At 44.1% G+C, this 27420-nt stretch overlaps 1 protein-coding gene across 1 annotated transcript in view; it reads left to right on the forward strand.

Moving 5' to 3' along the window:
* sspo (SCO-spondin) overlaps positions 1-27420 on the forward strand; it is a 146304-nt gene that overhangs the window by 69919 nt on the left and 48965 nt on the right. Inside the window, exons 56-80 of the mRNA XM_023950427.1 lie at positions 741-870; positions 1007-1132; positions 1868-1973; positions 5193-5293; positions 5710-5894; positions 6942-7197; positions 7275-7321; positions 7769-7939; positions 8021-8155; positions 8693-8829; positions 8912-9006; positions 9094-9143; positions 9281-9451; positions 9543-9713; positions 9817-9896; positions 9992-10161; positions 14283-14329; positions 14444-14644; positions 15466-15636; positions 16022-16222; positions 16364-16439; positions 16529-16749; positions 20900-21052; positions 21175-21341; positions 21669-21814. Coding sequence (XP_023806195.1) covers positions 741-870; positions 1007-1132; positions 1868-1973; positions 5193-5293; positions 5710-5894; positions 6942-7197; positions 7275-7321; positions 7769-7939; positions 8021-8155; positions 8693-8829; positions 8912-9006; positions 9094-9143; positions 9281-9451; positions 9543-9713; positions 9817-9896; positions 9992-10161; positions 14283-14329; positions 14444-14644; positions 15466-15636; positions 16022-16222; positions 16364-16439; positions 16529-16749; positions 20900-21052; positions 21175-21341; positions 21669-21814 — 3514 coding nt within the window. The remainder of the gene's footprint in view (positions 1-740; positions 871-1006; positions 1133-1867; positions 1974-5192; positions 5294-5709; positions 5895-6941; positions 7198-7274; positions 7322-7768; positions 7940-8020; positions 8156-8692; positions 8830-8911; positions 9007-9093; positions 9144-9280; positions 9452-9542; positions 9714-9816; positions 9897-9991; positions 10162-14282; positions 14330-14443; positions 14645-15465; positions 15637-16021; positions 16223-16363; positions 16440-16528; positions 16750-20899; positions 21053-21174; positions 21342-21668; positions 21815-27420) is intronic.

A 27420-nucleotide genomic window follows, 5' to 3' on the forward strand; every position in this document is an offset into this window, starting at 1 on the left:
TGGTCTTATCCCCCCCCTCCTATTATCACCCCCCCCCCCCCCCCCAACATCCCTCTCTCTTCTTCCCTTCTTTCCTTTTCCGTCCGGTCCAACACCAAAGATTTTCAAACATGATTGAAATTAATAAAGTTTGGCCTCAATTTCAAAAGGGGTTTATTCAGACATACCTTTGGCTTGTCTGAAGATTAATAACCCCTGTTGTTAAAGTAAAATATGTCCAACACAAGAGGCCCTCAGCTCTCATCTGCCTGCCCAGCTGTTGGACAGGACAAGTTAAAAAAAAAAATTAAATTGTTGATTTGATTATTTTTTTCAATCCCACATTCAGTAAATATTTTTCTCTTAAAAAATTTTTAAACACTGTTTAGAGTTTTGTAACTCTTTATTTTCTAAATGCATACAGTTTTACTTGAACAGTTTAGGCCTTGTCACCTTCACTTATATATTTTATTTGCTTTTCACTTATCTATCCCACTTAATGTGGCTAAATAGTTACAAAATTCACACAAGAGCAATGACCATCATTAGTTGAGAAATATGCAAAATCAAACTCGACCACTATGACACACAAAATAAAGATATTCCACAGTAATTAACATTTTTCCAAATGCTAGAGAATGTTTCTTAAATTCTGGTTTTATCTTTTAGTTATGACCAAAAATCCTTTATTTCTAGTTGTTTTGTAGATTTGCGGAAATAGTTTGAATCAATACCGTGGCTTAACATCTGTGTTTCTGCAGGGTGTCGATGTTCTTCTGGGTTGTACCTTCAGGAGGGTCGATGTGTGAATTCCAGTCAGTGCGTTTGTCTGTGGAATGGCAGAACGGTGCAGCCAGGGCAGGTGGTCAAGAGAGACCACTGTACCATGTGGTGAGAGGCAGCACAACACCAGAGCCCATGCTTTGCTGTACAACTCATTTTGTGGTTGCTGCTGTTTTAGATTTGCTTTACATTTGTGCAGGATAAATAAAAAGTAATTATGGATTACTGTTCTCTGAGCCACCAGTATCTGCAAAGATGGACAAGTCATCTGTGACCCTTCCACCTGCCTGGCAACCTGCAGCTGGTCAGCATGGTCACAGTGGTCACCATGTGATGTAAGCTGTGGCGTGGGGCTACAGCAGCGCTACAGGTGAGATTCTCCTTTTTTTATTTTATTTCCTACAGAAGAACCACATGTTTGAACACAGCTGATCTCAGATGCTAAGCACTGGTGGTCCTGCTATGTCTTTGGATTGGTGATGTGTCAGTCGCAACTGAAATGGCTCTTTGGAGTGAACAACAAGAGCTCTTTTTAAATGGCGTTTTACTGGGAGACGTTTCTTTTTTTCACCCTCTCTTACTTTTTTTGTCTTCTAGCTGCTTGTGATTGGTTAAAACATGTTTGTACTAAGCAGAGGGGAGAGGGGTGAAAGCTCGAACAGTTGAATTAGTGGGGCAGATTGCTGAAACAATCTTTCACTTGGTGATAAAAGCACCAAAATTGGTACACAGGTGCTTCAGAACCTCCTTTTTCAGAAAAGCACATTAGCCAACTTCAAAAACAAAATGGCCGCCATTTTTCAAGATGACGGCCATTCGTACTAGAATGAAACAGTATTTGCACTAAATATTGTCAAAGTGATGACATTTTGATGACCTGTACATCAAAATATATGTTTTTCTGGCACGAAGAATCGAATTCTGCAATCAAAATTTTAATATCATTAAGCGTTATAGTGATATGATGACAATTATATGAACTAGCACTGTCTCAGTGACGTTACCGATCTCAAATTGTCGTGACAGAAGCACAAGTTACTATGACAGACTGAACTGACTTGCTTGAATTTCGCCTGAATCATTGTTTTACTCTTTGCATTTACAGCTACACAGTTGTGTGCAGTTCAGGGTGTACAGATAACATTTGCATGGTCCCCGACATTCACCCGTGCAACGACATTTTGTCAGCTGCTGGCATGACTGAGCAATTGGTGGGAGCGTTGACCAAAGGACTTCCCAGGCTTCACCTTTTTTTTGCCAGCCCCAGTTGCCAGGGCTTTCAGATTGCATTGTACATAGTGTTGACTGGCCCCATATGCAAGCAGCTTGGAATGCAGATCATCTCACATGCTGAACCAGAGATGCACTAGTTGGTGGAATGAATCATAGGATCTTTCCTAAACTTGAGGGAACAAACCACACCTTCCTCAACATATCTACTTACAACTGCATCTCCCAGATAGGCTGATATGTCGACCACTCGATCATATGGGATACTAAGACCATGGTCATGCAGAATTTTCATCCGATGTCTTTTTCTGGTCTTAGCATGAACAGACATCCCAATGTAGACTGGAGGTAGAGTCTCTCTTTCTCTAGAATGCCTTTGTGTGGTAGCACCTTCTTTGTACTTGGCAAAGCAGTTGTACTAAAGGAGTTGAGCCATTGCCAGATCAGTTGTAGTTGGCCCAAATCTGATCTGAGACTTTATGTCAGCCCCATGCTCAATCATACAGACGAACTGAAGCAAAGCTGAAGGAAAGGAATCGTACACTGAATTCTCATACAGACTGCCTTCAAACTTACACTTGTGTTCCACCATGTGCTTACGCAGTATCTTAGCAGCTTTGGCGAGGATGATTGCATCAGTGTAGGAAGATGCTTTTTACAACTCTGGGCCAATGTCTTTGTCAAACGCTAAGAGTATATCTTGGCCTTTCTTGTATGCTAGAAGTCCAGGTGTCTCTGACTACAGCCTTTCTTTCAGCCTGGTAGAGTTCACATCAAGTATGTCTGTCCCAAACTGCTCTAGTGTCTCCTTGTATAGACTAACCAGTTCAGCAAGTCAGAATATGGCTGGTTTAGCAGTGCTGTCTCTTTTCTCAATGACATAGGTCAGGAGTTCAAAAAAGATCAAAGGAAAACAATCTTTTTCTTGGGATGACTCAAATGTTTCTTTTTTTCTTTTGAGCAATGTGTTCCCCCTCTCTGTTATACAAAGCAGGGAAGTAAGAGCAGTGGTATTTCAGTTCTAGGGCCACCACGTCTCCACCACTCAACAGAGCCAGTAGTCTATCATCATTGAGGTTACGGGCACATTCATTGAGCGTCTCATTCAGTTGCATGGTCATGGCTTGCCGCAGCTCTGAAGCTGGTTCCTTCTTTTCACAAAGGAAACACTGTTCCATCTCCATACTAGTTCTTCGCATTTTGGTGCGAGTTTCATCAGGACTGTTCTGTGTTTTAGCTGCTCTTTTAGTTGCACGTTCAAGCTTGCTATTGTTGAACATTAGACAACATGTTTGATGGCACTTTGCACTATTTCGTCTCAATGTATCCTCAATGTCACCTCCATCATCTAGTCGACATGGTTGTAGTTTTATTGGCAACAGGTTGATTGCCTGAAATTGTGGTATGTTCGTGGCTAGCATTGAATAGCCATCAGAACTACACTGATATCATCTTGGAGCCTTCAACTCCTTTTTCTTGTCTGTCTGACAGAGGCAACACTTCCCCAAATCAGTCTTGGCTCCACTACTTGATGGGTTGTTCGCAGACATCTTGCTTATACAGTTGAAGGCCGAGGGGCTATCCTTTTACCGCCTAACTGGAAAAAAAAAAAAGCACATTGAAGTATGGGATAAAACTAGGTTCAGGATTTTTTTTTGCCCTATACCTAGCCCGATTGTTCATTCAACACCATTTAGATCCCGTGCGATCTGTACACCTTGTCAATAACTAAAGCCCCATTACCCTTGGCTCGGCTCTCCCGCGCTGACACACCCTGTCAATTCAGGCGCGGCTATCTAACAACTACACTACAACTAACTACAATTCTACATGGTTGAGATGCATAAGGGGCTAATTAGATAGTATTTGGGACACTTATAGATACTGCTGACTAAAGTTAGTTTACCACTGCAACAGTAGCCAAAAGCTTTATTGTTAAACTACATTGGTGTAACAAATAATTGACAGTGGACATGTAAACTTTTTCACCACAGAGCATAGAAACATGTAAGGTTATAGTTGAAAACATCACTTTATACAGTAATCTATGAGCCTTATAATATTTATAATATGAGAAGACATTAATTTATTTTTTGGACCATGAAGAAATTGTGTTAATCAGAGTTCCTCTTCAAAAATTGAGAGTTGTCAGGTTTGCTTTGGCAACCATATTGAAAACTGGAAGACATCTTGAATTTTCTGATGGCTAACGTTCTTTTCTTAAAATGTATGTTCTGAATGTCATTTGTGCCAATTTTGGTGCTCGTATCACCAAGTGAAAGATTCGTATGAAATATTGAGATAACCTGCCCCACTAAATAAGTTTATATAGTTGTTGATAATAAATTAAATTAAGCAACAAATTAACCTGTAGAGCCGTTTGGGAGCCGAAAGATCCGGCTCTTTTTAGTGAGCAGATCCAACAGAGCTAGATCTCTAAGAAGAGCCGGAATTCCCATATCTAAATTGGATGGATCATCCCCTTAGAGCAGGGGTGTCAAACTCATTTTCACCGAGGAGTGGTTGTCCTCAAAGGGCCAGAAATAACTTATACATGTAACTAAATGTAGGGTAATGAAAAATAAATGTAACTACTTAACGTTAAATAGCTCATTATTTATTTATCATAACTTTTGAAAGTGACAATTACAGTTACAGTTGCGAAAACAAATGTCTGCTTGTTACTCTTGTCACTTTTAAATTGTATTTCCTGTCAGGTTAGGTTATATGTCTGACAGTCTTAGAGTTCTAATGTATAGTTGCCCAATCCACTTTCAAAACCAATCACCCCTAGATATGAATAAATACACACCAATTTTTATTTTTTATTTTAAGAAATTAAAAACTTTTATGCTCTCGCGGGCCACATAAAATGACATGGCGGGCCACATTTGTCTTAGACCAAGACTAACTAGGTGCTGTTAGTTACTGCAACATCATGGGGGCACTTTCCTGTTTCCTGGACTTTTGAGTACAGGTAAATACAGAAGGTTGGAATTAAGAAGGGGCATTTGCCTCAAAACTGAAGCCACGCCACAGGGGGATGTTCTGTAGTGACCCCTGGTAGCCGCAACGAAAAAATCTGGAAGACCAACATGTTTGTGTGTATACACAATGAACCCCAAATAGTGTTTCAAATGGATATAGAGAAGAAAAAAAAATACTTCACATGTTTCTTCTGTCAAATTATCTCTCTTCAGGTCACCAGTGAATCCTCCAGGGTCAATCAGAGTCCAGCTCTGTCCTGGAGACTCCACCGAGGCTCGGAGCTGCTCCAGCCCATGCGTACCTGGTACACCAGGTACACAATCCAGACCTGTTAATGTATCGTTACACATTTTCATTTCCATGTTTACCTCTTGTTATTTGTATAAACCAGGAAATGTTGTCTAGTGAAGAACTGGTTTTGTTGATAAGGGCTGATGAGTTGTTTTGATGTTGCATCGTTCAGTCCTTTTAGACGGCGTTTGGAGTCAATGGAGCGGCTGGTCAGAGTGCAGTAAAACGTGTTTCAGTCATGTGGATGACGTTGGAATCAGACGGCGATTTCGCAGCTGCAGCCAAACTCATGTGTCGCTGAACCACACACACAATCCATTTCTGTGTGATGGAGACAAAGAGGAGCAAGAGCCCTGCAACACTGTGCAGTGTCCAGGTACCCCACCTGAAGTCGCAGGGACAAGTATGGGGTCTTAACCTGTGGAAAGCTAACTGCAGTGGCATTATTTCAGTGCATGGTGCTTGGTCACCTTGGTCGCCTTGGTCTCAGTGTTCCTTGGAGTGTGACTCTGGTGTTCAGACAAGGATGAGAGTCTGTAGCTCACCAGCGCCACAGCATGGAGGCAACAGCTGCCTGGGGCCGCACATCCAAACTAAAGACTGCAACTCCCAGCCCTGCTCAGGTACACAACACAATGTGTCATTTAGTTTGGAAGTGTAAATGTATAAAAAAGTGAAAATAAACTGTTTAATCATTGATATCATGAACATCTTAAACACAGAAAACTGAGTGAGAAAATACATTTCAGCTATTTCAGATCAACTATTGGGACTTTAAAGGACGCGAGTGGGACTTTTAAAGACCCACTCTAATGAAAATTGTGTTTTTGGAATTTTTAACATGTTCCTTTTTGCATTTTCCTGATTATAGACGACATTTATAAAGAAATTCAAGCTTAATATGGTATATCTGACTTTTCTGAGTATTTCCCTTTTTGATATCTTTCGGAATCAGGAGTAGATGAAAAAGATTGTATTTGTAATGTAAAAAAAAATATGATGGGTGGGCCACAAGCTCCCTGCTCTGCTCCATTCTGATACTTCCACTTGTGGAAAAATACATCCAGATAGCTCCAATGTTGCTTGCCATTTTTGTTGTAGTGGTAATGTTAGGTTGGGCTTGTAAGGGACTGGAAACTAACAGGAGAGAATATAAACAGGGAGCTCTCAGCAATGGGGAAGGGAAAGAGTTGGCTGGCTTGCTCCCCACCAACAGTCCCCCCACAACTCTGAGGTGAATCCCTAATAAACTACTATCGCTCGGCAGAAACTATGTCCTAGAAAATGACAGGTTTTTGGCTAAAAACAGCATCACCATAGTTAAAAGACCACTGGGAACACCTTTACAATATCAAAAGATAATTGAAGTGGCACTTAATATATATATAGAATACATAATAAATAGGTTACCTCGTAATTAATGATGATATTCATTTAAAGCTGAAATGTTTAGACATTACTTTTAAATATCCATTAAAGATGGAATCTATTAAAACAAACCCAGACAAAATATCGGTATACCTTAAAAAAAATAAAAATAGCTTTTTTTAATGATAATATTATGACCTCCCTCAGTTCACTATTTTGAGTTTTTTTTTTTGCCAAAACAGAGAGGTACTGAGGTACTTTGTTGTCCAAGTCTTTGTCTTGTGGTTGTTGTCTTTCCTCAGGTGTATGTCCAGAGGGCATGGCGTACATGACATCGGCAGACTGTGAGGCTCAAGGAGGTGCATGTCCGCGGGTGTGTTTGGATATGACCTCCTTAGAGGTTCAGTGTGCCACAGTCTGCTATGATGGATGCTACTGTGCTCCAGGCTTCTACCTGTTTAACAGCAGCTGCGTTCCACTGGCACAGTGCCCCTGTTATCACATGGGGGAGGTGTACCCAGCAGAAACGACTCTGTCCGTAGACGCTTGTAATAACTGGTATGTGGTTACTCGCAAATCCAATTCGAACCCCACTAAAAATGTGGGTTCAACCTTGAACCTCTTATCTTAAACAGCACCTGTATCAATGGAACGATGGAGTGTGGGAGCATTTCCTGTTCAGGTGAGGCTTTAAAATTTTTAGAATTTTGGAGATTCTTTGATATTTGCAGACCTTACCCAGAATGGATTAAAAAATGTTAATGCCCCCAAAATGATACAAACTTCTTTATTAAACAAGTTAAATCTGAAAATGACATCGTTGGGAATCTGGGATTTACTGTATTTACATTTCTATTTTTGTGTGGAGATATAACTGAAAGATGCTTTCTTTAAAAAATGTTGATGTGATAAAAGTAAAAAGAAGAATTCTGGGTTTAAATGAGTTTTTTGAAAGACTTTATTTAACTTTTTCCCTAATAATGCGACTATTTCTTCCCCTTTCTCCTCTACCTCCTCTTAGATATTAATAAGTTTCTTAAAAGAGCTGATTTTAAGTCACATATGGATTGGATTCACAAAACTCTGCTTTTTTAAACATACCTACCGGTAAATGTCTTCTGGGTCTCAGTGGACTGTGGGTGGAGCAGCTGGACACAGTGGAGCTCCTGCAGTCGGACGTGTGATGTTGGAGTACGAAGGAGATACCGTTCTGGAACAAATCCTCCCCCAGCATTTGGTGGTCACCCCTGCGAAGGACCGAGAGTTGGTATTGACACCTGCAGCATTGAACCATGCCTCGGTAAGAGGGGTCATACTGCTTTAAAGTCTCTATTTGGATTGTAAAATTGTGTTACTCAGCTCAGGTGTAATGTGTTGGAAGGTGTTAAAGAGCCTTGGACAGCATGGTCGGAGTGTTCGGTCACGTGTGGAGGAGGATACAGGACTCGAACGCGTGGACCCATCAGGATCCATGGCACTGCTCAGCAATTCAGCGCCTGCAACCTGCAGCCTTGTGGTACTTCCTTAACTGCTAGTTCTTTAAAAAACATGTGTCTTTGTGGGTTTCACTGTGGTGTAGTGGTTAGCGCTCTAATATTTAGCCCTCACAGCAAAAAGCCTCTGGTTTGAGTCCCAGCTGGGACCTTTTGCTTTGCATGTTTTCCTCCACAGAGTCCAGGGACTCCGGGTTCCACCCACAGTCCGCAAACATGCTTCATAGGTTAATTGATAAATCTACGTTGTGTGCATGTAAGTGTTTGTGGTTGTGCAGCTTTACGGTGGACTATCACCCTGTCCACTGCGTACTACACCGTCACCCAGCAGTACCTGGATTGACTCCAGCAACCCTGTGACCCCAAAATGGATTCAGCGGATTCTGAAAATGGATGTATGGATGTTTTTTGAAGTAATGGACTCCAGCTAATCATATGATGTATGCTTTGGATTTTTATTTTCTTAAGTGATGCATTTGTGCTAAAAAAAGAGATCCAAAAACCAGCTCATTTTGTCTTAGAAAGGCCCTTTGCAATGCAGTCTAACTGTGTCCTGTCAGGTGAGGGAAGGTTCTGTCCTGTGGGTCAGGAGTGGAAGCAGTGTGTCGGGAGGCCACAGTCATGTGCTGACATCACGATGAACCTCAGCAGTAACTGCACCCCAGGCTGCCAGTGTCCACATGGGACTTTCCTTCAGGTGTATTTTAGGGCATCACACAGATAACTTTTTGAAATTTGTCAAATAAGTCTCACAGACCTTAAATGGTTGTGTTTCCAAGGATGGCATGTGTGTGCCAGAATCAGACTGCCGGTGTCACGTTGATGGAGTTCAGTACAAGCCTGGAGACGCTGTCAATCAAAACTGCAACAACTGGTAGGAGTAGACAACTGTCTTCTTAAGCCACATGGAGAATTATAACAAGTCTGTTCAAGCTTTCGTTGTGTTTGTGTAACATTTCAGTACCTGTGAAAGAGGCAGGTTGGTTCAGTGCTCTCAAGTCAATTGCAGCGGTAAGAACACCGATGACGTCACATTCAGTTTTTTTAGTTTCTTCTCTTATTTATTAGTTTGTTTGTTTTTATTGTGGGAGTGAACATTATTTTTCAGTTCTCTTTGAGGTCATTACAAAATCACTAACTCTGTGCAGTCGAGGGTCAGTGGTCGGAGTGGACTCCATGGGGTCCGTGCTCTCTTTCCTGTGGGTCGGGCATTCAGTCTCGGTACCGGTTCTGTGCCAGTCCCCAGAGTTCAAGCAGTGGTCTTCCCTGTCTTGGTCCTCACCGTCATGACCAAGTCTGCATCCTCACCCCCTGCAACCGTAAGTTCAGAACATTCCAGATGCTCCTCTGGCATGATCCATGGAGATCACTATGGGAAGCTTGCAGTCAAAACCCGATGAGTCTCTTCAGGTGATGGTGGATGGAGTCAGTGGAGTAACTGGACAGAGTGCACCAAGTCATGTGGTTGGGGCATCACGAGCCGCAGAAGAGAATGTGACAATCCCATTCCACAGGGGGAGGGGAATTACTGTGAAGGTCTGGGAACAGAAGTTGTTGCTTGTAACACTGATCACTGTCCCGGTGAGTGTGTGGCTCCAGCTGCATCAGTATTTACTTGGCTGGGTCCATGTTGACTTGGTTCACCGGGAGTCTCTTTTAGATACAAACTCAATCTGTTTTCCAGTTTCTCCATGCTCTGAGGTTCCTGGCACTGCTTTCAGCAGCTGTGGGCCTTCTTGCCCGCGATCCTGTGACGATCTGGCAGTGAGTAAAACCAAAACGCTACTCATTGAATGTTTAATAAAACTTAAACCAATGGGCAGGTTTGGCTTTAACAAATAACCCTTACTATCTCTTAGCACTGTGAGTGGAAGTGTGAGCCGGGGTGTTACTGCTCAGAGGGAAAGGTCCTGTCTGTCAATGCCACAGTCTGTGTAGCTCGAGAAAACTGTCCCTGCTTGGACCTCAACACTGGACAGCGCCTGAAACCAGGAGAGATAACCCGGGCCCGTGACGGATGCAACAACTGGTCAGAATAAGACACATTAAAAGCTGAACATGGCTTTTCTCGACTGAAATTTGTTGTATTCTTACAAGGTTTTCTGGAACTTGACATGAGGCACCCACTTATAAACAAAAAACAAAAATACCACCTTTAAAGATTTTAATGTAATCTATTAGAAGCGGTCTTAAAGGTCATTAAGTGTCCATTAAGTAGTGCAAACACACTACCTGCAATGCAGTTGAGGGTCAGTGATCTGTGTATAAACCCTTAAACACCAGAGATGTCACCGGTGACACTGAAACAATACATGCTCTTTGACACACCGTAACTCTACAACCATTTATGTGATCAGCTAATTGTAATGTGGAGGAAAGCATAAATTGTTACATATCAGTTCAAGGCTGCTTTTTTCCGCATTGGAATCAGGTGGAATCACATAAATTGCATAAACGGTTGAAGAATTATGGTGGTCGAAAGAATGTCAACACTTGAGCTCAAGCTCTGGTGATAAAGGGTTAATAGGCTTTACAGAACAATTAGATAGGGTTAACACTAGGAATGTGAATCGCTAATAGTCTGGAGATACGATACGTATCCTGATACGTATCCCACGAGACAATACGTATCCCGATATTGTACCAGAACGCATTTTCCTTTTTTTTCCCTTAAAAACATGACTTAGAAATAACTGTACCAGAATATCAACACGTCTTTTACTGTAATGAAATTGTAAAATTCAGTTTATTTAATGATCACAAAGTCAAGCACTCATACATAAGTTGCTTTTAGTCAGGCAAATTCTTAGTGCTTTTATTTTGGTAACTTTAAAATATATTTCAGTATAAGAAAAAAAATGGAATGAATGTGCCTTAACCAATAAGGTTTTAAAAGTATGACTCATGAAATTAATATTTATATATATATATATATATATATGTATATATATATATATATAAAACGATGCCTGTCTCACCCTCCACGGGTGGTTTCTCCTCCAAGCTCGGGTCCTCTAGCAGAGGCCTGGGGCTTGAGGGTCCTGCGCAGTATCTTAGCTGTTCCTAGCACTGCGCTTTTCCGGACTGAGAGGTCTGAGGTCTTTCCAGGTATCTGTTGTAGCCACTCCTCCAGCTTGGGGGTTACTGCCCCGAGTGCTCCAATTACCACAGGCACCACTGTCACCTTCACTTTCCATGCTTTCTCCAGTTCTTCCCTGAGTCCCTGGTATTTCTCCAGTTTCTCATGTTCCTTCTTCATTATGTTCCCATCGCTTGGCACTGCCACATCCACCACAACGGCTTTCCTCTGTTCTTTATCCACCACTACAATGTCTGGTTGGTTCGCCTTTACCATCCTATCAGTCTGGATCTGGTAGTCCCACAGGATCTTTGCTCTCTCATTCTCTACCACCTTCGGAGGTGTTTCACATTTTGACTTTGGGGTCTCCAGTTCATATTCTGCACACATGTTCCTGTATATTATTACAGCCATTTGATTGTGGCGCTCCATGTATGCTTTCCCTGCCAGCATCTTACACCCTGCAGTTATGTGCTGGATTGTTTCAGGCGCCTCTTTGCACAGCCTACACCTTGGGTCTTGTCTGGTGTGGTAGATCTGAGCCTCTATTGCTCTGGTGCTCAAGGCTTGTTCCTGAGCTGCCAGGATGAGTGCTTCAGTTCTGTCCTGTAGGCCAGCCCTTTCTAGCCATTGGTAGATTTTTGATATCAGCCACTTCAGTTATAGTCCGGTGGTACATCCCATGCAGGGGTTTGTCCTCCCATGAGGATCTGTCCTCCAGCACTGTATCCTCTGTTCTCCATTGCCTGAGACATTCACTGAGCACACTGTCAGTTGGGGCCCTGAGCTTGATGTATTCATGCATATTGGATGTTTCATTCTGGATAGTGGCTTCCACGCTCACTAGTCCTCGGCCTCCTTCCTTGCGGCTAGCATACAGTCTCAGGGATTGTCACCATCCGGTTGCATTTCTCAAGCCCGAATGACATCCCAATGTCATTACTGTAGATCCTGGTGGTGTGGATCAGGGAGTCAATGTCACGCTCGCTCTTAGCATGTAGCTTGATGTCATCCATGTAGAGGAGGTGACTGATGTTGGCCCCATTTCTGAGTCGGTATTCATAGCCAGTCTTGTTGATTATTTGGCTGAGGGGGTTCAGACCTATGCAGAACAGCAGTGGGGACAGAGCATCACCTTGGTATATCCCACATTTGATGGACACTTGTGCAAGTGGCTTCCCATTGGCTTCAAGGGTGGTTTTCCACAGCTTCATTGAGTTTCCTATGAAGGCTCTTAGAGTTCTATTGATGTTGTACAGCTCCAAGCATTCAGTGATCCACGTGTGTAGCATTGAATCATAGGCTTTCTTGTAATCAACCCAGGCTGTGCACAGGTTGGCGTGTCATGACCTGCAGTCTTGAGCGACTGTTCTGTCAACCAGGAGTTGGTGTTTGGCTTCTCTGGAGTCTTTACCAATGCCCTTCTGTGTGTTGCTCATGTATTGATCCATGTGCTTATTTATCTTGGTTGCAATGATGCCTTACATGAGCTTTTAAATTTTAAATGAGTGTTGCAACAATTCATTTTAACTAGGATTCGATTCATATCATAGTTTGTGGTTGCTGATCCAATTCATAGTCGATATTGGTTCATTTTGAACGATCCGATTCTCTCACCTAAGATCGATTCAGGACATCTTTAGCCAAAACTTCAACCAGTGTGACTCAGAGAGAAATATCTGGTACTGAACAGTGCAGGTGAGGTTTTCCAGATTCCTTGGATTTCTTGCAAGATAATCAAGTGTAAATTAAATATGTGTACAGACAAACAAGTAAACAAGTATGAATGTCAAATCCATTTACATTTTAGTTTCCTAAAGTTCAGCCCACTGTTGTTTCTCCACATCCAAAGAATCCAAAGGGAACATTATTAGAACATTGTAGCACTGTATGGTCACATGTCAAAGTGTTTCCACATATTGGACTGGAATGATGGACTGATCAGTTTTTGCTGATTGCCCACTGTTATGTACTTTACCTTATAGTAAAATGACCCTACCGTACCCTAATCCAAATGGTATTTTCCAATATTGATTATCATCAGTTTATTTCATTTCGAAACAATTTTATAATGTATAGTTCAATTTGATTAAATTAAAAACTTGTAACAGACAGATCAGTTTAGTTGGAGAAATCAATTCATCAATATATCATTGGGCTACATGGTGGCACAGTGGTTAGCATTCTTGCCTCAGTTCCGGCTGGGGGACCTGAAACAGATCACCAATGGGGGCCCTTTCTGTGTGGATTTCGCAGGTTCTCCCCGCGTATGCATGGGTTTTTTTCCGGGGACTCCGGCTTCCTCACACCGTCCAAAAAACTGCCTCATGGGTTAATTGGTTACTCTATATTGTCCCTAGGTGTGAATGTGAGTGTGCATGGGTGTGTGATTATAGCCCTGCGACAGACTGGCGACCTGTCCAGAATGTCCCCTGCCTTCGCCCACAAGTGGCCAGGATAGGCTCCGGCAGTGACCCTGAAAGGGAACAAATGGTTTAGAAGATGAATGATTCATCATTATTCATCATCATTAATCATTACACCCCTAATCTATTACAAAATCCATCCATCCGTCCATCTTGCTCTGCTTATCCGGGACTGGGTCGCGGGGGCAGCAGTCTAAGCAGAGATGCCCAGACTTCCTTCGCCCCAGCCACTTCTTCCAGCTCCTCTGGGGGGACCCTGAGGCGTTCCCAGGCCAGCCGAGAGACGTAGTCTCTCCACCGTGTCCTGGGTCTTCCTCCGCCCAAAAAAAACAAAATGAATGTTAATGAAAATTGTTATAGTACCAACATTAACAAAAATCTACTTTCACCCCTGGCTAAAACCACATTCACAGATACAACACAGAAAGCTTGACTGACGTCTTTCTTACAGTGAAGTTAAGACACTCCACAAGCAAAACCAGCCCAGAGATTACTGTTTTTCAGATTAGATTAGACAGTCATTGAGAGGAAAGTCTTTGGATTTAGGGTGAATTGGAATGTAAAATAAATATGAAGGTAAAAATCCATAAAGAAAAGCCATTCCCTGACAGAAAGTCAGTCTAAAAGAATACCTTTGTGTTTCAGCACATGTGTTGATGGGAGGTTTAACTGCACAAGAGAGGCCTGCCCAGGTAAGGCAATTTCCCTGATATCATCTAGAAACAAAACAGTCTGATAATCATTGAAGTTACTTTTAGAAACAGGCTACTTTTTAAAATTTATACAGCACTCCTCTGTTTTTGTAGTTTCAGGTGGCTGGTGTGAGTGGTCAGAATGGACTTCTTGTTCCAGAACTTGTGGGGCGGAGTCAGTGTCCCGCTACAGAAGCTGCAGCTGTCCTGAGCCCAAGGCTGGGGGCGATCACTGTCCTGGAGAGCAGGAGATGCACAACGGGGTTGGGGTCCAGATTCAGAGGCAGCCTTGCCCTGTCATCACCTTCTGTCCAGGTAAAGTGTGAGCCCTGCAGTGGCGTCACAGTCAAAGGCCCAGCTCGTGCTTGTGGCAGTCAGAGTAAGCTGCAAAGAAAAAGTCACAAATGTGGTCATGCCAGAAAGGTTGCTCTTCAGAAGTGTCTTAGCACAACGTGTTGCTGAACTTGAAGTTGGGATTGAAGTTGCACACAGAGTGAAACTGCACTGAATTCTCTTCCTGTTACAAACACCCATAGTGTATTCAGGACTTTTTTTATCTAGAGTAATGCAGTCTTTTGCAAACTTTTAAAACAATTTTCATAGTTTCTCCTGTTACTTCTACAATGATAAATCCTTCTTTCTGTCATGACAACAGAAATACTCAATTTAAAATTTAAACATTTAAATTATTTAGTAAATTTCTGTTTTAAAAACAGCCTAGTCACATTGGTATTTGATGTGTTCTGATTCTGAATGAAGCATTACATTGACACTTAGCCGGTAAATGGACACTTTCGTTCAAACATCACTTACCCTTACCAGGTGGTGCTTTGGGGGGGCTTGTTCCACTTTCTGACTAACATAAAGGTGAAATTCAGTAGTCTGTTCATAACATGTCATGTTTTATATTTAATGACCAAAACATTTTTATGGCTAAAACTAAAGCTTCTCTGTGGGATGTGTGTATTCTCCTATCAACTCTTCAGTTATATTCTAGAAGAAGTAAATGTTTTTGTGTCTCTGTTGTTGTCTATTTTTAAGTTGTTTTTTTTAAAGAACATCAACACTATGCAGGTTTCTTGATTTAATTTTTTTTATTTTTTATTTTTTTATTTTCTGTTTCCTCTCTTTTGCAGTTCATGGTTCATGGAGCTCATGGTCAGAGTGGTCAGAGTGTGACGCCTGCTCGGGTTCATCCACCCGAACCAGGGAGTGTAGCAGTCCTCCTGCTAGATTCAGCGGCCTGCCCTGTTTGGGAGAGAGCAGGCAAAGCCGCGGTTGCCATGACAATGTCACTGTCTGCTCAGGTAAGCATGAAGCATCCATGTTTTTAAGATTGGAGTAAAAGCAAATACAAGGAGGCAAAATCTTCAACCAATGTCAAACCATTGGAGACAAAACATCCCATGGTTTAGTGTGAGTATAGAAAGGAAAAAAGAAGAGGTTTAACGACCACAGACAGAGGAGGATGTTAAGATGTCCATCCATCCATCCATCCATCTGACCCCTTTTGGGTCACAAATCCTTTCTTCAGAGTTATGAAGTGTTTAGTCCTTTTCGTTTTCAACTAACCTGGTTTATTCTCTTTTTTCCGTGTCTCACCAGGTTTTTCACTTTCAATTTCCTGTGCACGTCACTACAAAGCAAACTAATTTTTACATCCTTTTTTACAAATCTACATGTTTCTTAAAGACTGCATTGCAGGTCATCAGGAATGGGCTTGTGGGAAACCTTGTCCTCGTTCCTGCTCAGATCTCCATGGTGACACAGAGTGTCTGGACCCTCCCCTCTGCGCCCGCTCCTGTGGTTGTCAGGGTGACAGGGTCCTGCAGGATGGAGTGTGTGTGGCCAGGGAGGAATGCCTCTGCAAATACCACAACACTTCCACCAACGGTTTGGATTTCATTACGTGTCCAAAAAATCAAAAATGATGAGTCATCAGTTAGATTCCAGATAACATTAGTGTAAAACATCTGTGTAATCACTGTTATAGGACTTCAGTAGGTCACTGATCTTTTGTATGCATCTGTGCAGATGTTGAGAAGTTCCCAAATGCATCATGGGTTTTAGTAAGTCCAGGAGACGTCATCACCAACGACTGCAAAAACTGGTAATTTGAACAAATGTTGTCAAAGGTCAACACCATCCGTTATGGTTGCTCATCTCTTCTGCCTTTCTTTACGTTCTGTCTTCTCTCAGCTCATGTGAGGCGGGGTTTATGCATTGCCAGTCATTTCCTGGTTGCCATGTTGACGGGGGCTGGGGCCAGTGGGCAGCATGGACTCAATGCTCGCTCTCCTGTGGTACCGGACTGCAATCCAGGAGACGCTCGTGTGATAATCCAGCTGCTCAGGGGAGTGGGAGAGGCTGCGTGGGAGCAGCAGAGCAGACAAAAGACTGCAACACTCAAACCTGCAAAGGTACCCATGATGAATTAAAACCCAGACTTTGGTTTAGGCTTTGGAAACCTGCTTCAACAGTTGATCAAATTTCCAGTTGACATGTATGATAAATGGTTAATGGTGTATAGTAATATAGCTCTTTACTACCTTCTTAGAAGGCTTTAAGTGATTCAGAGTTCCATTCACACTCAGACACTGATGGCAGCTCCACTGCCAAACATTGATACCAACCTATAACCACCAGGAGCAATGTGGGGTTCAGTATCTTGCCCAAAGACACTTCAAAACATGGGCATGCAAGGCAGGAACCAAACCTGTGATCTTCCGATCACGTATAATATGACAAATAGGAAAAATACTGAAAAAGGAATGAAGTATTAAGAAGTGCTTAAAATGTAAGGACTTTTTGATAATTGCCACCAAAACTGCCTTCAGTGTGGTCTATCTATCCTTCCATTTTTCTAATTCCTTTAGGGGTCCTGAGGTTGCTACAGCTTGTTCCTGCCAATGCTGGGCAAAACCAGGGTACCATGAGTCACCAGTCCATCACATGATTGCCTCCTGCCATTCTTAAATGGTGGTGGACAACAGGGTACTCTGTCCTGCGTCCTGCTTCTTTCCAACCACACCTGATATAGCAGTTTCTAAATTGCTGGGACACCAAGAACATCTGTAATACTTTTTATGGCCAGGGTGCAGAGGTAGGGCAGTCGACAAGTGATCAGAAGATCACAGGTTTGGTTCCTGCCTTGTTTTCCCATTTGTTGAAGTGTCCTTAGACACGGTGGAGCCCCCCACACTGGTGACCTCCTATTTTACCTGCAGCACACACACAGCACTCCCACACCTCCATACATGGGTGGGGTCGGGGGGGGCGGCCGGTCTTCACCCGCCTGGTCCTCTCAGGGCGGCCGGGCTTATGGGTGTCCTGTCGGCTGCGGGAAGGGTCGGGCATGCGGCGCTGGGGGTCGGCCGGCTGGGGGGGGGGGTTACTGCTTGGCGGCGGGGGTGGGGAAGGTAACCAGATGATTGTGAGTATGTGTGTGTGAGTGCATGGGTAGGACCGACCTGGGGGCTGGCTCGCTGGGACCCTCTGGGGCTTTCCCTCCCCATCACAGAGAGGGGAGGGCACTGAGAGGGTTGGGGAGGGGGGGTCAGATATTATGGCGGGGGGGGGGGGTTGTAGTGCGTAGGGTTTTAGGGGGGTGGCTGTGGCTGTGGGTGCGTGGCGATCCCTGGGTTGCTAGGGTCGCGTGCCTGGGCTGGCTTGCGGGGACGGGGCGCCGGTCGGGTGGTGGCCGGCTCATGGGTTCCGGGGGCCCTGGCTTCGTCCCTGGCCTTTGTCTCGGTGTCCGGCGCCTGGTGGCCCCCATGGCTGCCGCCTGGTACGGCTAAGCGCTCCTGTCTTGTGGCCTGGGGGCCGGACACTGGGTTCGCTTGTGCCTCTGGGCATTGGGGGGGCCCCTGTAGGGGGGCCCTCTCTGTGCCTGGCTGGTGGGGTGGGCGGTCCCCTCCTCCTCCCCTCCCGGGCTGCCTGGGTCCGGATGCTGGGGGGGCTTCTGGCCTGGGGGGCTCTCCTCCCCTCTCCTGGTCTGGCTGGTCTGGCTGGGTAGGATCTGGCTCCCTTTATGAACACACGGTTCACGTCGGCAGCATGCATGTATCTCCACCCCCACGTGCACGTGCACACTGCCACACTGCTCCCTGTCTGCTTCATCCCTCCTCCTTACCTACAGTGTATTGATGGACAGTTTTTTTTTTTTTTTTCGCTCATCTTAGTGTCAGATTTTCACCTTTGATGTAACATTCGTCTTTCCAGCAGATCTGGTATAATTGTTACAGCTTAAATTAATAACTTAGTCAAATCAGTGCTTGTATCCCCCACCTTTTCACCTTTCTTCCTTTTACTCTCTTCCACCCTCCCCTCACATTCTTCCCCTCTCCCTCCCCACACACACTAAATGTAACAAATAAATAAAAATAATACGACAAAAAGGGGTTTATACAAATCTACACTCTAGTTTCTTGAAGCTATATAACCTCTTTTTGTGATAGTAAAACCTGTCCAACACAAAAAGCCTTCAGCTCTAATCTGTTTGCTCAGCTGTTGGACAGAACAAGTTAAAAAAGAAAAGAAAAAAAACAAAAAACAAAAAAAAGAAGTGTCCTTAGACCAGACACTGAACCCCACATTGCTCCTGGTGGTTGTAGGTTGACGCGAGTGTTCGGCAGTGGAGCCGCCATAAGTGTATGTGTGGATGAATGGGACTGTATCTGTAAAGCACTTTGGATCTTCAAGCAAGTTTGTAAAGCCCTATACAGGTGTACGCTATTCACGTGTCCATCAGTGGTCCAGGAGGATTAAAATCTTTGTTTTAGTTCAGGGGTCTGCAACCACTTAAGAGCCATTTGAATCAGTTTTCAGAAAAATGAAAACACAAGGAGCCGCAACACCCTTTGGAAAACATGGAGTTTTCGTTGAATGGCATCATTTCACACGTTTATAATGTTTTCGCTCATTATTCACTTCTTATTTAACGTCATTCAACATGTACTGTCGTCAGCCAGGACCGCCTATCCCGGCCACTTGCAGGCAAAGGCAGGGGACACCCTGGTCGTTCACCAGTCTGTCACAGTCATTTAGTTTACTTTTTTATCAAACATATATAAGTAAAACATATTTGTATACAGTAATTGAATTCACAATTAAGATATAGTATGTAGTTAGCTCACACTTAACAAACATCAGTAAGTGTTTTCTTTTTGAAGGCTGGTTGGCATTTGGTAAAAAATGCCACAATTTTCAGGTTTTTTTTTCTTTGCTGAATACAACCCTGACACGAATTATGAATGAATAAATTACGGTCATTTCCGTTGGCGTCATGAGTGAACATCATTGGAATCTAAAGGACATATTTTTCTGTTTTTTGTGCCTAAGTATGGATGTAATATTTATTCCACCACGTTGCACACAAAACTTTCTATGTTGCAAATGCTAAGTGTCACATAAAACTGAACAAAAAAAGACAAACAATTGTGTACATTGCATTATCATTGAATGTATATGAGAACAGCAGAGAAGCTTAGATGAAATCCACCAACAAGCTAATTAAAAAGACCATTCTAATTAAGTGCAAACCTCTCTCTTCTTCCCTCCTTTTCTTTTCCATTACAATTATAAGTAAGATGAATAAAGTTTAGCCTAAATTACAAAAGGGGTTAATTCAAATATACACCTTTTGTGTCAGAAGATTCATAGCATGTTGTAACAGTAAAATATGTCCAACACAAGAGGCTTTCAGCTCTCATCTGTTTGCTCAGCTGTTGGACAGGACAAAAAAAAACAAAAACAAAAAAAGTGCAAACCTTCTTTAGCCATGTGGCAAATGTTGCTCCAAATGTTAGTCCTCCAACAGTAAATTTAGTCTTATTTGACACCTAGCAAGTTTTAACTTTGGACACCGCCTGAATTCCTTTATCCTTGGAGTGTTTTTCTTCCTCTTCTTTTTAAACTGGACGCAGATGTTTTCCTTGTACCTCTGTCCATTTTCCACAACTTTGAATAGACTTTTCTGTCTGTTAAACACCCAGAGTTAAGATGAGTGAGATGATAGAAACAAATTCACTTTGATGCAGACTCATTGTTATTTTTTCTTTCTTTAACTTTTCATAAATTCAGTAAACCCCAAAAAGTATATTGATTTTATGGATGCCATCTACTTTTCATTAGAAAGCAGCTGTTAGTTTGTTGCGGGTCTGGAATCATAAGTGGTGAGTCTAAGCCCCTCCCCCGCCTCTCTACCTGTTCACACCTCTGCAGTTGCGAGTTGCTTTTCCCCGTACGCTCTTCCAGCGTGTTCTACACAGAGAGTGCAAAATACGGTCATCACCAGTAAGATTGTCGACTGTCTTTTTAGAAGAACTTTCCATCCCATAACACCCCCCTTCGCGTGCTTACGTTGCTCTCCTCCTCCTGCACGCTCACACATCCCGACGGTGTTAAACAGATCACGACAATCTGAAAACATAATAGTTATCTTAAAAACTCCAGAGAGCCGCAGCAAAGGGATGAAAGAGCCGTATGCAACTCCCAGCCCCTGTTTTAGACCAACGGGATTAAATATGTTGTTGGTTACGCTGACAAATGTCTGTCTGTCTTCATCCTAAGACTCAGTGGAACCATGGCTTGCCTGGTCGCAGTGGTCCCAGTGTTCGGTCAGCTGTGGTGGGGGGCAGCAGTCCCGCTTTCGTCTCTGTAGCTCTCCACCTTGCCATGGCTTGAGTCACCAGAGCAAAACCTGCAACATCCAAGTGTGCCTGGGTGAGGCAGGAATTGTTGATTTACTGTTGATTGGTTCGAGTTTTTAGTGTTAGTGAACTGCATCCTGGTGTTTGAAGGTGTCTGCCCCTTAGACTGTTTTTATCTGCCCTGACACTGTGCAGATGTGGGCTGCCCCCCCGGCAGGCTGTACAGGGAGTGCGAGCGAGGAGAAGGCTGTCCCTTCAGCTGTGCTCAGGTCAGCGGCAGAGAGGGCTGCTACTCTGACGGCTGTGAGGAGGGCTGTCACTGTCCGCTGGAAACCTATCAACATCGTGGACTCTGCCTGTCGGTGTGTCCTCGCCTGTAGAATGTCTATTATTTCCTTCTGGTTTTTTATTTTTATTTTGCTGGAACACAAACCCAGACATCACAAATATCCTTTCTTTCCAACCAAATTTTTCATCTGCTCATGATTCATGATTTAAATAAACAAATACTCAGAAATGCTATTTTAATCCCTAATTTTCTTTATACATCAGAAAAAATGTCACAAGAACAAAAAAAAAACATTTTTTTTTATCAGAATGGGTCTTCTATGTAACTGTGCTGTAACAAATTACCCCGCATGAATGTTATTGATTGCAAAACTGACACTTGTGTGATGTGTTACGTCCAGGAGTGTCCATGTCTTGTGGACAAGAAGTTCCTGTCTGCTCTGCAGAGGTTTTCTGCTACAACGCCATCACCCCTGCTTTTCTATAATATCTCAGAGGGAATGGAGGTCCAGCATGGAAATACAGTTGTGCATGAATGTAGCTTCTGGTAAGCAGAACATCTCTACAATATGTGTGTCTTTCTTCAGTCTATCCTTCACCCAATTTAACCTGATAAGATGACAAATTATAATTTTTGTTTTTAGTAAAAGTATGATTGTGAAGCACTAGCCTTTCACAATAAAAACAAATATGGGAAACTTTGCAATAGTGTTCCCTTGTTAATCGCAGTAGTAATGTTCTTAAAGTACTGTAACCTGCAATAGACTTATCTGTAAAGTAATCATCTTTATTTTTTATAGATATTCTTTATGTTTCTAGGCTGTAGAACTCCTCTTTTCATTCTGAATGCATCCTGTACAGCAGTGGTCTCCGACCACTGATCAATTGGCACCGGGCAACTTGGTTCTTGTTATTTTTCTTTTTTTTTTTTGTCCTGTCCAACAGCTAGGCAGACAGATGAGAGCTGAGGACCTCTTGGGTTGGACATATTTTACTTTAACAAGAGGGGTTATTAATCTTCAGACAAACCAAAGGTATGTCTGAATAAACCCCTTTTGTAATTGAGGCCAAACTTTATTAATTTCAAACATGTCTGAAAATCTTTGGTGTTGGACCGGACGGAAAAGGAAAGAGGGGAAGAAGAGAGAGGGACGTTAGAGAGAGGGGGGGTAGGGGGTGATAATAGGAGGGGAAGGGGGATAAGACCATGAAGCAGCATAAAGCAACAAGTTTACTGGTTGTTAATCATTATGGTAAGGTTCAAATGTAAAAAAAAACAAAAAAAAAAGGGCGGAGCCTGTCCACACACACACTCAAATGTTATAAACACACCTGTTAGTTGCAAAAATGTCCACCTGTCGACATGTACACAAAACAGATAGTGTTCACACGCATACTTATGCCTTAAAACCAACTAGTGTGAAATATTTCAGTCATTCAGTCTGTTGAGCTAACACCTGTGCTCAGGTGAGTGTTTATGTTCTTCTAAAATGGATGGTGGAACGTGAAAAGAAGGAGGGAGAGTGCCCAGCCATCCCCACCCCAAGACCCCTACCGCACCAGCAGCGGCAGCCGGAATCCCCCCAACGCCACACGGGAACCGGCAGGGAACAACCGCCGCCCGGGCGACCAAGCCCGCCACCCAGGCCAGGGCCAGCAGGGCCGCCGCAAGGCCCCCAGAGCCAGAGAGCAGGGAGGCACGGAGGGAAAGAGGGCGCCGCCCCAGCCCAACCAGGAGAGCAGCCCCCCCGCCGCGCCGGGAGAACCCAACGCAGGGCCCCACCGGAGAAGGACGCCCACAGCCCCAGACGAGCACCCCACCACCACCCAGGAGTTCCGGGCATCCCCCCGCCCCAACCCCAGGTACGAGCCAGGACCCCCCAAGGGAGACCCACTCCGCACTCCAGGCAGCCATCCGCCCGGCCCACGGTTGGTCCAGGGAGGAGCGAGGCAGGGGCCCGCCGCCCCCGCCCAGAAGGGGGGAACCCCGGGGAAAAAAGAGGGCCCACAAGGGGTGTTGTTAATATGGCCCGACCAGGCTCGGCCACAGTTGGAAATTTGGCGGGGCCCAGCACTCAGGAGCAAGGACCAGAACCCACCCCCCAGGGACCTTCCTTGCAAAATGTGTGTGCGTGTATGTGTGTTTGAGAGAGTGTGTGTGTGCATGTGTGTGTGTTTATGTTGGGATGTATATATTGAGGGGGGAGGGGTGTGTGTACTAAGGGGGGTGCGGTTAAAATTGGCGGGTAGGGCACTAAGGGGACGTCTCCTGATTACTCACAGTGACGTCCCCTCACCCTCCCCACCAAGGGGCCCTAAATGTCTAAGGTGCGGTTAAAATTGGCGGGTAGGGTGCTAGGAGGACATCCGCTGCTTGCTGGCAGTGATGTCCAAGCACCCCCCCTACCAAGGGCCCTACATGTCTAAGGTGCAAATAAAACCGAAAGAGGGGGGGCCCACTCCATACGGCAACCACCGGAGGGGGGTCACTGCCTAGTAAACCCCCCCCCCCAAGGCTCATCGCAGGCTAAGCCCCCCATCCCCTCACCCTATTATGAGGTTATATGAGGAAGGGGGTAAGTTGGGGACAGATGATAGACTGTCCCCCGGTGGTCAAACAGCCGTCCCCCGCCCCCCCCCCAGCAAGGGGGCCAGGCCCACCCAGCCCCGGGGCCCCACCCCCGGAGGCGCAGACACCCCAGGCCCAGCACCACCACCCCCACACAGAGAGAGGGGAGCCAGAAAGCGCCGGCCCCCCCCGGAGCAAGCCCAGGCCCCCACCCCCAAACGCCGGCCCTAGAAGAGCTCTGGTCAGGCCTCGACAGGACCGAGGCAGCCAACCGGCCGGGGAAACCGCCGATGGCCTCAGCGGAGACCCCGACCCGTCAACCCCCCCTGCCCCGTACCAATAGTGGCCCCCCCCCTCCCCCAGAATGCCCCCCCACAGGACAGGGCCGACAAGACCCCCACCCCACCCCACCCCCAGACCCCGCAGCCGAAGCGGATGACACCCAGAGCGACCGGGGGCCCCAAGAGGGTTGTCCCGTCCCGCCCCAGAGCCAGGGAAGGGCCGATCCCAGCCCCAGGTGTAGACGGGAAGCCCATCCAGCGCCGCTGGGCCCCCCCCCCCCCGAGCAGCGCCCCCCGCCAACCCCCCCCAGCACAGGCAAAGGGACCACCCCCCCAAGCCAAGCCAGACCACCACCCCACCCCCCCACCACGCACCCCCACACCCAAGCCCAGAGGACCACGCAGCGCCCCAGGCCGCCCCACCCAGGCGCCGGACCCGACCCCCCGACCAACGGAGCCCCCACCACCCCCGGCCAGGCACCGGAGGCCCCGACCCCCACCCCGGCCCACGGCAGAAGGGCAAGGAGCAGCGACGACCATGCCCCCCCCACCCCCTAAGTCACGGAGTTAGCTATGGGAGACCAGAGAGACCGAATTCTTTCAAAGTTACTTGAACTTTGGGCTGACATTTTTTCCAAGCTGATATGATCAAGCAGCAGATTTCTGTGTTGACTTATATTTATATATTTTTTTGCTTTTCCAATTTATTAAAATAGTTTTTTTAGCAATGCAAAGAGTTATGAAAATGATAGAGCCTAATCCTCCTTCTACATCGATGGCACTCATGTCACCAAGCACACAAAGTGACGGTGAAGCTGTGATTGAAACCTTAAGCCAGACTGATAGATCGGCACATACCTGCTGCCAGAGAGCCTGGACAGGCGTGCAGAACCATAGTGCATGCATGTAATTGTCGGGTAGATTACTGTCACAGTGCTGACAAATGTCTGAGTTACTGAGACCCATCTTGAACATCCTTTGTCCAGTGTAGTAAATTCTGTGAAGAGTTTTGAAATGGATTAGCTGCAGATTTGGATTTTTTGTCATTTTAAAGGTGTTTAGACAAAGTTCTGACCAAAAACTTTCATCTGTGCTGATGCTCAAATCCGCATCCCATTTTGTTGTCGGAAGTGAAATATTGTTATCTAAATTACATAAAAGTTTGTATATTTTGGAGAGAGTTTTATTCATTGAGAAATTGATCAGAGTGGTAACTACATCTGGTAGCTTTAAATCGTTGTCTCTGTATTTAAACTTTTTAGTAATAATTGATTTAAGTTGCTGATATTCCAAGAAGTTATATATTCCAGGTTTGTCTTGAAGTTCCTGGGGAGTTATGAATCTTCTATTAATAATTATGTGCTCTAGTTGTTTTATGCCCCCTGCTTGCCAAGCTGGGAAGTGGATAATTTTTTTGTTTATGAGGATGTCTGGGTTGTTCCAGATGGGTGTCATTTTGCACGGTTGAATTGATGATTTTGATATTTTGAGAAATTCCCACCAGGCTGTTAAAGTGGCATTTATATTAATACTTTTGAAACAATCCTGTTTTTTAACTATTTGACTAATAAATGGAAGATCTGACAGGTTGATCTTTCCACATAACGCCTGTTCCAAGTCTAACCATGAGTTGGTTTCTGGATTATTTTTTAACCATTTTAAGATGTATTGTAATCTATTTGCAAGAAAGTAATTGTGGAAGTTAGGTAATTCTAATCCTCCACAGCTTTTTGCAGATTTTAAAGTTTTTAGACTAATTCTTGCAGGTTTATTGTTCCATAGAAAGCTTGATATGGATGAGTCTAATGTTTTGAACCATTTTAATGGCGGTTGTGTGGGAATCATTGAGAAGAGATAATTAACTTTGGGTAAGATTTTCATTTTAACCGTGGCTACCTTGCCCATAAGGGACAGAGGCAGGTTGGTCCAGCGTGTTAGATCGTCCTGTATGTTTTTCAGTAATGGGGTGTAGTTTAGCAGCACCAGTTCTGATATTTTGGGGGAAAAATAAATACCTAGATATTTTATATTGCCCGATTTAACTGGTATTGTGAGTCCTTGCTCCGCATTACTGTTCAGTGGTAATAAAACAGATTTATTCCAATTAATGGAATAGTCTGATATAGAAGAGAATTCATTAATGATTGTTGCCGTTTCATTTACAGAATGTATATTACTTAAAAACAGTAATATGTCATCTGCATAGAGACTAATTTTATGATGGCTGTGTTTGGTTTTAATTCCTTTAATACTCTCATTCTGTCTTATTGCTGCAGCTAGAGGCTCGATAAATATTGCAAAAAGAGAGGGGGAGAGTGGGCAACCCTGTCTAGTTCCTCTTCCAAGAAAAAACCTGTTGGAAGTCTGTTTATTAGTTCTAACTGATGCATTGGGGTTGTGATATAATATTTTGATCCAATTGATGAATGATTCTCCAAACCCAAACTTATGGAGGGCAGCAATGAGGAACTTCCAATTTACTCTATCAAAGGCTTTTTCAGCATCCAGTGATAGTATAGTCATTTCCTGGTTTTTGATGGTGGCAAAGTCTATTATGTTAACGAGTCTGCGGACATTGTCATCCGAGTGTCTGCCTTTGATGAATCCAGTTTGATCAAAGTCAATTATGTGAGGAGTGACTTTTTCTATTCTCTGTGCTAGTGCTTTGCAGATAATTTTTACATCTGCATTAATTAAAGAAATGGGGCGATAGCTTGAAGGACTCGTGGGGTCTTTGTCTGGTTTTAGAAGAAGGATAATGTTGGCAGAGTTCATGTTAGGTGGTAGAGATTGGCTTTCATTGATAAATTTTACCGTTTTATAAAACGTTGGTGCCAGTTGTTCCCAGAGTTCCTTATAAAACTCTGCAGGAAAGCCGTCAGGCCCTGGTGCTTTACTATTAGGCATAAGTAACAGAGCTTCATGAAGCTCAGACAACGAGAGCGGAGAGTCTAAATTTGTGATTTGATCTTCGTTTAACTTGGGCAGGTTTATATTGTTGAGAAATGAGTTGATGCTTTGTTCTGATGGATTGATCTGTGGAGTGTATAAGTTTTGATAAAAGTCTTTAAACGCATTATTAATTTTTACCGGGTCATGGGTGACATTCCCTGTTTGGTCCATAATCGAAGTGATTGTTGATTTTTCTTTATTAATTTTAAGCTGATTAGCTAGAAATTTGCCAGATTTATTTGAGTTTTCATATCTTTCCAGTCGAAGCCTTTGTATCTGGAATTGTGTTTGTTTATTGATGATGTCATTTAACTGCAGCTTTAAATTTTTCAGGTCCCCCAGTATGTGTTC

Source organism: Oryzias latipes, chromosome 20 (genome assembly GCF_002234675.1).
Source record: "Oryzias latipes chromosome 20, ASM223467v1".
NCBI classification, from domain to species: Eukaryota; Metazoa; Chordata; class Actinopteri; order Beloniformes; family Adrianichthyidae; genus Oryzias; species Oryzias latipes.